This window comes from Schistocerca nitens, chromosome 2, assembly GCF_023898315.1.
Source record: "Schistocerca nitens isolate TAMUIC-IGC-003100 chromosome 2, iqSchNite1.1, whole genome shotgun sequence".
Taxonomy (NCBI): Eukaryota; Metazoa; Arthropoda; class Insecta; order Orthoptera; family Acrididae; genus Schistocerca; species Schistocerca nitens.
In genome coordinates, this window is record NC_064615.1 from 595,537,627 (window position 1) to 595,549,959 (window position 12,333).

At 38.8% G+C, this 12,333-nt stretch overlaps 1 protein-coding gene across 1 annotated transcript in view; it reads left to right on the forward strand.

The window, feature by feature from the left end:
* Positions 1-12,333, forward strand: part of LOC126236667 (cytoplasmic dynein 2 heavy chain 1) — an 873,274-nt gene that overhangs the window by 132,687 nt on the left and 728,254 nt on the right. The window contains exons 8-9 of the mRNA XM_049946146.1: positions 3,237-3,485; positions 4,042-4,269. Coding sequence (XP_049802103.1) covers positions 3,237-3,485; positions 4,042-4,269 — 477 coding nt within the window. The remainder of the gene's footprint in view (positions 1-3,236; positions 3,486-4,041; positions 4,270-12,333) is intronic.

Consider the following 12,333-nt stretch of genomic DNA (forward strand, 5'->3'; position numbering starts at 1 on the left):
GACACAGTACTCTGTACAATACCCAATTCATATGCAACTGTGCAACTGACTGAGTGTTGATTGAAGACCCCTCAGGTGTGTGTGAGGAGGCATTGCTTGTTCCAGGTAAGGAGTCTGGACAGTTTGTTGTCCTCCCCAGTCATTACGTTATGGTACTCTCTTTTTCTCAACCACCTAACGAGTCATAGAAACACAGTTTGCAATTGATTTCCTCTACATAGGTAGCTGGCCAGATAAGATCAGTAAGCTTCCCTTTGTTTTGATTTTTGGCACACAAAAATCATGGTTGCTGTTTTGATACGTGGTATAATGATATTTCAGTAGGAATGATCGACTACACATGTCTTATAATCACAGACTGCATTTCTACAAACCTTTACATGAAGGCACACCTTGTCAGTATACACATCTCACCATACGCATTGCATTAGTACAGTTTCCTGTTCTCACCTTTCATGATTTTTGCCTACAATTCTGTTGTTTCCTTAGCTGCCTACATTATAAATAAATATATAACATTATCAAATAACAATACCATTACTTCATCACCCAATACAACTGCAACTGGAACAAATCAACTGCATCCTTCTCCAGGGCTTTGATTACTTATCATCATGCCTTGAAATGAAGGACATCCTATCCAAGATCCTTCCTACCCACCCTAAAGTAAAGCTACACCACCTACCCAACCTCCAAAACATCCTAGTTCATGTATATGGAATTCTCACTTCCAATCCCTTGCTGCAGGAATCATATCTTATAGAAGGCCCAGGAGCAAGACCTGCCCAATCCACCCATCCAGCACTTCCTGTCCCAGTCCTGTCACAGGCCTATCCTATCCCATCAGAAGCTGGACCACCTGTGTAAGCAGACATGTCATATACCAACTCTGCTGCAATCATTGCACGGCTTTTTTTTTATTGATGTGGCTACCAACCAGCTGCCTACCAAGTTGAAAGGCCATCACTAAACTGAGACTAAGAGCAAAGTAGACCACCATGTGGCACAACACGCAACTGAATGTAACATGCTTGATTTCAGTGGTTGTTTCCAGCACCAGTTGTCTGAACTCTGCACATGGAAGCTATACTTACAACACATTTTCCACTCCTGAAATTAACCCAGCCTCAACTTACACTGATATACTGTCCCCCCCCCCCCCCCCCCCCCCTACCCAACAGTTTCCACCCATTCTGTCCTATCACCTCCTCCCTGTTTTCATCCCCTCACCCTCTTTGTGTGCAATCCTCTGCCAATGCAACCAAATGTCTTTCTGCTTCCCTGATCCTTTCCTTTTTTACTCTGCATTTTCCCCCTCCCTGCCCCACAACCTTCCAATGCCGTGCTTGTTGGCAGTCTAGTCCCTGCATGCTCAGCCAGACAGCACTCTTTCATCATGCAAACTTCCTGTACATTATATTGAAAATAAAACAGTGACAGCTGCAAAAAAAGCTATTTTTATTTAAACATAACACATTTTGCTGCAGTCAGGCATCATCAGATTGTATAAAACTGTCAAATGAAATTCGTTGCACCAGCTACCAAAGCTCTATGACAACCACAAATGAGGTCTGTTCAAAAAATTCCAGAACATTGTCCACAAAATTTTTGTATGCTTACCTTTTGCTTATTTTACATGGTCTCCTCACAATTGATATACCAGTCCCAATGCCATTTTCATTTCTAGAAGCAGTCTTGGTACACCTTTTGCTCTGGATCGTACGATGTGACATCTGTGAATATTCTTTTATGTCTATTGTTGCAAATCTTGATCCTTTCAATCTGGTTTTCAGCTTTGGAAATAAAATAAAAATGTCCACAGTGCAATGGTCACGTACGAACAGGGATGAATGTGTGGGTGCATTAGTGTGATACAAGAGCCATGAATTGTCTCATCACATTTCATGCCGTTTCCTTCTCACAATTTCTCACACCTCCTGATAGTACAATTGATTAACAGTTTGTCCCTGTGGTATGAATTCATAGTGAACAATTCTTTCAAAGTCAAAGAAAACTGTCAGCATCGCTTTGACATTTGACCTGACCTGATGAGCTTATTTTGGTCTTGGAGAGTCTTTCCTGACCCATTGTTAAAATTGAACCTAGGTCTCAACATCATAACCATAGACCCACATCTCATCATGAGTTATGATGCTCTTAAGAAACAACTTGTTCTCATTTACATGATCCAAAAGCTCATCACAGATGATTGTGAGGCAAAGGTCTTTCTGGTCTTGAGTTGTGAACCATGGGATGAACTTGGTGGCAACACAATGCATTCCAAGAGGCTGTGTCAGGTTTTCATGACATGATTCAACTGAAATGCTACATTCCTCTGTAACCTTTTGCGTGGTCAGATTTCAACTGGCATACATAATTTTGTTGATGTTCCTGACATGAGCATCGTTGGTGGACGTCAAAGAGCATCCTGAATGATGGTCATCTTTACCTCTCATCGAGCCATTTTTAAACTGTGTGAACCATTTGTAACACCAAGTATAGCTTAAGCACTCATTGCCATAGGCTTTCTGCATCATTTAGAGTGTCTCTGTAAAGGTTTTCTTGAGTTCATGCAAAATTTAATGCAGACATGTTGCTCATATGTCATCTCGAAATTTGCAAACTGTGCAACACAATGTTGTACTCAGTACAGCACTGAACAATAACTGACACAACAATGTAACTTCCATCAGTTACACATTAAACAAAGGCATCTGGATGGACGCCAACCACATTTCACTCCAATTCACCATTGGTGCGAAATTATTTTTTGAATAGACCCCATACACACAGAGCTTTGACAGTCAGCACAGTGAGCTTAAGGTGACAGTTTTACATAATCTAATGATGACTATCCATGGCAAAATGAGTAATTTTTAAATAAAAATAACTTGGCAACTGGAATTATTTTATTTTCGATGTAACCATGAAAACTGGGTGCTGCATCACTCAGTCAACTGTGGAGTGGAGTGAATACTATCCTGTATATTATGCTTAATAGATAATTGACTCAGTTTGGTGTACTGTGCTAGTAATGTCCATTTTTCTTATCATAAAGTACCTCATAACTCATCTCTTAATTTTTTTAAAAATCTTAGTATTGTTTATATTTTGGTGTCTACCTCTGCAGATACATTTAATTTTTTGATTCTAGTGTTGTCATAAATCACAAAGCTGTGTTTTAATAATCATATGTATCTGAGAATACATGTTCATGCTTTCTTCTTGTCATTTAGATCCTACATATCAGAAAGCTGCACCGGCAGTTAAGTCGTCTTTTGTCAGAAGAGGAGCTCCAAGAACTTCTTCCTGGTGGTCCATTCCATATCTTCTGTGAGCTGAATGTGTTACAGTGCAATCCTTACACTGATCCTCTGTGGCAGATTGCTGTTGCACAGTATCATCGTATTTTAAAACCAGTTGGAGAACGTGTTGCTGGAAAGCTGCGTAACCAAATTAGTAGAGCTGGTAACAATGTCTTAGAGGTAAATTTTGTTCCTGTAATAAAAAGTAATTCCATGTAGAAACCATATGAAATGTGGACTATGATGTTACAACTGGACAATGTTGTGGTTCTGGGTAGGGTGGCAACAATACAAAGAAGTAGCAACTGGAACAGAACTAATGATTCTTCATTGACAGCAAAAGAGGAAGTGGAGACTGACAAATGTATAAAATAGTGACTGATTAGAAAAGAAAAACTTAAATCACTTAGAACTGAACATAAAAAGAAAACCAAGAAAATTTGACGTAGAGTATTGCTGCAAAAAACTATATGCCCTTGTATTTTTGTGCCCTCCAATATTTTCATGACTTTTCATTGCCTTCGACAGTTTTCCATCGGTCATTTCCTTCTATCAAGTGTCGTGCTCTTGAAAATATAAATGCTAGAGACTCAAATTTTATTTGTGTATCTATCAGTGTTAAGTCTGTTCATGTTTCAGCAGTTAGTATGTAGTGGGGCTACATATACTGTTTACTTGGCTTAATTGTTGTAAGATTTATCTCCACGTTGATCATTAATTGGTGTTTTTTGTACAGCTTTTGCAAGAATTTGTACGCTGTCGAGAGCTTATACAGCAACCTGATGTATCTCATATCCTTACACCAGAAAGAGAGGCTTTTCTTGCTGCATTAAAAGAATACATTGCTGCAACAAGTGCAGATTTTTCTTCTAGAAACCACAGTGGCTATGAAAGAATTGGGGAGGCATCGGATATGCCATCTATTGTTGCCAACATATGCTGGCTTCGACAGATGGAAAACAAGGTCAGAGTAATATTATAAATGAAGATAGATTGAATATTGACATGAAGCTGCTAGATATTTATTTGTTAATAGACATTCATATTTTCTGTTCAGTGATATTTCAACATGTAGAATTAATGTTCGAGTGTCTACACTGTTATGAAACAACATTTAATACATTTCTATGTTCAGCATGGCATATATGAATTTTCACCTATAAATTAAAAGTAAATAAATGCAATCCTTATATTAGAGATTCAGTATGCAGCAGAAGGCAGTAGGTGGATTAAGTTAAATTTACACTAAATAATAGATACTACTCACTGTCTTCAAAATTAACTTAACCAACAGTGCACATTTTAAAGCACGTGTTTCTTATCGGAACTGTAGCAGCCTGTTATGTGAACTGTAGCAACTAATTCTCTTAGTCACATTAGAGATACATACTCACGTTACTAGTTTTCCAAATTCAGTTATCTATAAAATACCAACATCTGATATTTACTACAAAATTATAACTTGAACAACAAAATATGTAACCAGAATTAATTTTGACTGTGACTTTTAGTCACAATGATAGTTGGAAAATTGATGCAATAATATTTTTATGTGATCGTGAGGCTGATTCTTGCTGTCGCAACAACGAATTTTGTTGTCATGAGCAAGTTAACACAGGAAGAGTGACTTCTAAGTTTAAGATGTGCTGAAACTACTTGTTCAATGAATCTTCTTTTAGTTTAATTTAGTGTATGTTGATAAATGTCTATTTTTTGCCACCAGAAATCCATCTGTGTTTTTTTGAAATTGAAGACTATGAAGCTTTGTGATATTAAGACTTAAACTGTTTTTTGTAACCCAGTTGTATGCATGTTCAACTATCATCTGAGCTGTGTCTGTTGTAGTTGAGTTTGTGCAGATGTATAGTATCTTTGTCTCAGTAGAAATTATCAGTATCTTTTAACTATCCTTTAAAGCCTTTGGAAGGTGATTTATGTAGACTAGGAAAGCAGTGAGCTTGACAATGAGCATTGTGATCCTCTAAATTTAATGTTCCATCATCAACAGTTTAACATTAATCCTGTGGATGAGTTAGTTAATACAGCCCTCTAGTTTTTGTTATGAATGTCCATCCACACAAGTAGGATGACATTCATAACAAAATATTTTACTTTTCCCATGTAGAGTGTTATGGTCCACACAACTGAAAGCTTGTAAAGGTAATAGAATATTTTTTCAGGATAAAAGTCAGTCCTCATTTGCAAATAAATTTTATTATGCTTTACCAGTTTCAACAAATTATTTGCAGATGATGGCTGAAATTTATCCTAAAAAAATGATACTACAATACCAGAGAAGGAAAGCTGCTACTCACCATATAGCGGAGATGCTGATTCGCGATAGGTACAACAAAAATATTCACACAGTTGTAGCTTTCGGCCATTAAGGCCTTGGTCAGCAGTAGACACACACACACACACACACACACACACACACACACACACACACAGTCTCATGCAAACGCAACTTGCACACACGTCTGCAGTCTCAGAGAACTGAGTGTGGTTTCAGTTCTCTGAGACTGCAGACATGTGTGCAAGTTGTATTTGCGTGAGTGTGTGTGTGCGTGTGTGTATGTGTATCTACTGCTGACAAAGGCCTTAATGGCTGAAAGCTATAATTGTGTGAATCTTTTTGTTGTGCCTATCATGACTCAGCATCTCCGCTATATGGTGACTAGCAACTGTCCTTCTCTGGTTCTCTGATATTGTTACATTCCACCCTGGATTTTCCATTGTTTGAAAAATAATAATACAGTTGCTGAAAATTATGCCTATGAATAAAATAGTAATAGAACCTGTCAACAGAATAGTTTCTATTGTTTAGGCCTGTAAGGGCTTCTCATGAGATTTCATTACAAAATCCAAACTAAGAGATGCTTAACTGGTTATGCTGTAAAAATATAAATCAGCATGCTATATTAAACTGATTTATATTTTAAAGTTATTTACTTTTCTTCAGTTTTATAGATTGCAGTTGCTACTGCATGTTTAAGTCTGGCAAGAAATATTCTTTGTTAGTGAGTGATTACAAAGATAGCTCAAGGATCTCCTATCAGAGCAGCACATGTATAGACATAATGCATTTGGTAAACTCTCAAATGTTTTGAAAATGTAATATAATTGGATGGATGAAAGTTTAACTCTCAAGTGTTTTGAAAATATAATATAATTGGATGGATGAAAGTTTACTCACCAAGCGGCAGCAGTAGGAGAAAAAACATAAAAATTATGGAATTGTGTAAGGTTTCAGAGCCAGTAGCTCCTTCTTCCAGCAGATGGGTTGAAGGATAAGGAAGAGGAAAGAAGGAAACGAACTTCCGCGGTTTAGGAAATGGGGAGAGTTACTGAAAAGTCACCCAGAACCCTGGTCAGGGAGTCTTACAAGATAGGATGAGAAGGATAAGGGTTTTGTGTTTCAGTCTAATGTTCATTGACAATGCAAACAGTGTCTACTGAAGTAAATCTAATGCATTTTTATTTGGTTGGTCCTTAGTAGGTGCAGTGTTTGCTATCACTCTGACAAAGTAATAATCAGAAGTCTGGCCCCAGCAGCCAGAGACAATGGTCACAAGTGTGAGTTGTGTTAGTATGTGTGTGTGTTTCCTGATTAAGAAGAACATGGCTAATATGTTGTGCCTATCTGTGACTCACTATCTCCGCTATGTGGTGAGCAGCAATCTATCCTTTTCATAATATTGTTAATAACAGAAATTAAACAATGAAAACTCCAGATAGGAATATCAATAATGTAGGAAAAATATTATGAAAATATTTACTTTTCATAATATTGTTACATTCCATCCTGGATTTTACATTGTTTAATAATGTAGGAAAAGACAGATTGCTATTTACCATAAAGAAGACATTTTAAGTTGCAGACAGGCACAGTTAAAAGACACTTACACAGAGCTTTTGGCCACAGCCTTCGTCTACAGAAGAGAAATGCACACCATTTATTCACACAAGCAAGCACACCTCAGGCACACACAATCATCAACTCTGGAAGCTCAGGCCAGATAAAGAATTTCAATAATTAAATTTTCACTCTGCAGTAGCCTATGCGCTGATATGAATCTTCATGGCAGATTAAAACTGTTTGTCAGACTGAGCCTCCTACTCAGGACCTTAGCCTTTTGAAATTAAGTGTCTATCAGCTGAGCTACCCAGGCATGACATACAACTCCTGCGCACAACTTTGCTTCTGTCAGGGCCTCATCTCCTACCTTCCAAACGTCAGAAAAGCTTTCCTGAGAAAACTGTAAGAAAAACACTCCAGGAAGAAAGGATGTTGTGGAGATAGGGCTTACCCAAAGCCTGGGGAAGTTTCCAGAATGAAATTTTCACTCTGCTGTGGAATGTGCACTGATATGAAACCTCATGGCAGATTTAAACTGTGTGCCAGACCAAGACTAGAACTTGGGAGCTTTATTTTTTGTGGACGAGTGCTGTACCGATTGAGCTAACCAAGCACGACTCACGATTCAGTCCTCACAACTTCCACCAGTGTCTCGTCTCCTACCTCCCAAACAGTACAATCTGCCAGGAAGTTTTATATTGGTGCTCTCACCACTGCAAAGTGAACATTTCATTCTGGAAACATCCCACAGGCCGTGGCTAAGCCATTTCTTCACACTATCCTTTCTTCCAGGAGTGTTAGTATTGCAAGTTTCGCAGGAGGGCTTCTTTTAAGTTTCGAAAATAGGATTCGAGGTATTGACAGAATTAAAGTCATGTTTGAGTAGGTCAGTCAGTAGAGCACTTGCCCACGAAAGGCAAAGATCTCGACTTTGAGTTGTGATCTGGTACACAGTTTTAATCTGCCAGGAAGTTTCAAAGGATTCAGTGTTTACCAAGGGTCTTGGCTAGAAATAGCTCAGTATAAGTTTAGTGCACCCAGGGGCCAAGCTATTTACTAATCAACACTGTCAGTCCTTTGATGCCATAAGCTTTGGACACCCTTGTGACCATTACAAGATGTGATGTGGAATGTTGTGAATCTTAAAGAATGGAAATCTTTGCTTAACTAACTGGATCCTGAATTGTAAGGCTGGAATAGATGACAATGTCAAGATACATTGTGAGTATCTTGTAGTGGAAAATTTATACAAAACCCTTAATTATATTCTCCAAGTTGTATCCAGCAGAGTTATTAGCTGTGTAGATCCTGTGGAAACACAAAAAAGAAAGGCCCATGTTAGGATTACAGAGATAAGGTATATTATGCAAAGAGTCAGTGTGAATTGGAAGAGGATTAGTGCCTTCAATATGAGTTCCAACTTGCCATTCCACATTATAAATTGTTTCATCTAGTAGCTTTCTTTAGTTCAGAGCAAAATTCAGCTGAGAAAAAAAAGAAAGAAAGAAACAGGTGAAAGAAGAGTTTCATAACTTTCTGAACAGCATGGCGGCAACCTGTTATGACATGGGCATACAAAAACAGCCACAGCGTATACAAAAATGCATCAACAGAAATGGTGAAAATGTCAAAAAGTAGCTAAATGTTCAAGCTGTAAACTGATATAAATCATTGTAGAAATAAACAGGTCTATGTACATATAAAAAAAAAAGTCCGCAGCTCGTGGTCGTGCGGTAGCGTTCTCGCTTCCCACGCCTGGGTTCCCGGGTTCGATTCCCGGCGGGGTCAGGGATTTTCTCTGCCTCGTGATGACTGGGTGTTATGTGGTGTCCTTAGGTTAGTTAGGTTTAAGTAGTTCTAAGTTCTAGGGGACTGATGACCATAGATGTTAAGTCCCATAGTGCTCAGAGCCATTTGAACCATTTTTTTATAAAAAAATAGGAGACCTTACTTTTGGGATTACCCTCATACAACATGAACAGCAAGGGGCCCAACACACTTCCCTAGGGCGCACCTGAAGTTACTTCTACATCTGACGATGACTCTCCATCCAAGATAACATGATGTGTCCTAGCTACCAAAAAGTCCTCAATCCAGTCATAATTTTCACTTGATTCCCCATATGATTGTACTTTTGACAATAAGTGTGGGTGCAATACTAAGTGCTTTTCCGAAATAAATAAACACTGCATATACCTGGTTGCCTTGATCCAAAGCATTCATTATGGGAGAAACATGCAAGTTGAGTGAGAAAAGTGAGCATTCAGTATCATCTGATCAATGTTTTGGAAAACCATTGCTGGTTAGCATTGAGTAGTCTTTCTGTTCAAGATACCTCATGAAGTTTGAGCTCAGAATAAGATTCTACAATGAATCAGTGTAAAGGGTATTGGACGGTAGTTTTGTGGATCACTTCTTCTACCCTTCTTGTAGACAGGATGACCTGTGCCTTTTTCCAGGAACTGGGCACCATTTTTTTTTCCGAGGGTTTCTACAATAGATTATAGTAAGAAGGGAGACTAACTCAACCACAAATTCACTATTGAATCTGACAGGGATCCATCAGGGCCTGGAGCTTTGTTCAATTTTAACAATTTCAGCTGTTTCTCAACACCACTGACACTAATACATATTTCATTCAGTGGTATGAGGATTAAAGTGGGGCAATTCTCCTGGATTTACCTTTGTAAAGGAACATTTTGAAATGGAGTTAAGCATTTCAGCTTTTGGTTTGCTTCCCTCAATTTCAGTCCTATCTCATTCATTAGGGACTGAACACTAACTTTGGTGCCAGAACAACCTTTGCATACCACCAGCTTTTCTTTAGATTTTGTGACATGTCATTTGACAATGTTCTGCCATGGTAGTCATTGAAGGCATCACTCATTGTTCTCTTGACAGCCAAATGTGTTTCATTCAGTATCTCGCTATCTACAGTCAGTCCTACATGTTGTTTCACACCTATTATGCTGTTATCTCTGATTCTGTAGAAGTTTCTTCACAGTGACTGTATACCATGAAGGTTCTCTCCCATTATGAACTGTTCTACTGGCTACATATCTACCCAGTGTGTGGTCAACTATTCTATTAGATTTCAGCCAGAGTTCCTCTACATGCTCCTGACCTGTCCTGAATGTTTCAGGTTCCTCATTGAGATATGATATAACTGATTTTTCATCTAGTTTACTCAACATATATATCTTTCTGCTGTCCCTTGTACTTTGGTTATCACAACCACATCATGGTCACTGATACCAGTTTCGATGTGGACGTCCTCAATGGGGCCAGGTCTTTTGTTGCTATTAGTTCCAATATATTTCCATCATGAGTGCATTCATAAATATCTATTCTGGGTAGTTTTCAGTGAAGGCATTTAGTAAAGTTTCACAGGATGTCTTATCACACCCACCACTAACAAAATTGTAATTTTCCTAATTAACTGTTGGATGATTAAAGTCTCCACTGATCATTAAAATATGGTTGGGTAATGAAATGAAATGAGGTTTTCTCTGAAGTTTTCTGTTACATCAGGAGATGAATCTGATGGGTGATAGATGTATTGAATTATCATTTTATGCCCACCTCTGATACTAAGTCTTGCCCAGATGATCTCACATGCAGCTTCAGTTTCTATCTCTGTGGATTTGAGTCTTTCATCTGCTGTGACAAATACACCACCTCCATTTCACATTTGTTGGTCCTTTTGATATATGCTTAAATTTTCCCCAAAAATCTCACTGCTGTCAATTCCAGGTTTCAACCATCTTTCTGTGCCTACTATTATGTGAGCTTCACTGCTTTTCAAGTACAGTTCAAACTCTGGAACTTTGTAAGGAATGCTTACGTAGTTTACCATTAGGATTTTAATGCCGTCGCCTGTGGGAGGCATTTCTTTCAATCTTATACTAATACTTCTGGATTTCCTACTGCTATTGTTGTCTGGATTGGATGGAGAGTTGCCTAATCTAAAAAACCCTTGTGTGCATTCCACACACAGTCAGCTACCTGAGTAGCAGCCTTTGATGTGTAGTGCACATCTGACCTATTTAGGGGGACGCTACAGTTCTCAACCTTATGTCGTAAGTCCAGAAAGTTGCAGCCTAGCTTGTTACAGAACCTTCGAAGTCTCTGGTTCAGTCTTTGTACTCGACTCAGAACCAAAGAGCCACAATCAGTTTTGGGGACAATGCTGCAGATTGTGAGCTTTGTTGAAACTCTATGTGCAAGGCTGATCTAAACCTCTCTGAGTTGCTGGAATAGCCCAAGAATGACCTTGGAGCCCACACCACAGGCATCATTTGTTGCAACTTTGGTCACAATCTGCAGTTAGTTGCACCCTGTTCCCTGAATGGCTGCTGGAATAGCCTCTTCAACATGATGGGTGAGGCCCCCAAGCATACACACTGAGTGCACCTGGTGTCCTTTTTGTCCCTTGTTGCCATTTCCCTGAGGGGTAGCATCTATTGCCATACCTTTGAACTGCCAATGATTAATAGACCCCTACTCTTTTGCATTTGCTTCCTCCTGACATCGTACAAAACATGTTTCCTCAAAACAGGCAAAGTGAGTCCCACTGGCTCAGTTTCAGTGTCAGTGAAAGACAGCACCTCAAACTTGTTGGTTAGGGGGATCAGTACAACATATTGAGTCCTTCCTGGTCCCCATCCACCCTGTACAGGATGCCTAGATCTATGATTGACATACCGCTCACAGTCAAGTGGACGGGTAGTGACAGATTCTGTTCTTTCTGCAGAGGAGACACGATTCACAGGAGACGGTAGTACTAGAGGTACCCCTGGGATCTGTATCACAGGTGCACTGATTTGCAGCCTCTGCCAGTTGTTTGACAGTAGTCAGGGCGATTCCCAGCTGTTTACAGATGTCAACAAACTTATCCTGTGTTGAGAGCAGCATTCACAGTGGGGTAGCATTTTGACTGGTGCAGTGTATTACAAGGCAGTGACAAATAACTTTCAATTAAAATTGCAGATTATCTTTTAATCTATTGCACTAAAAAGTTGCTAATTCCCTATAAGAATTGAAGCAGATACATAAAACGAGATTTATACTAAGGCAAGACAAAAACCTTTGTTTTTTCCTAAAACATTTTGATGTTAATTACAGTTGTTACCAAACTCGAAAACAGTTAATTTATGATAAATGCAGATA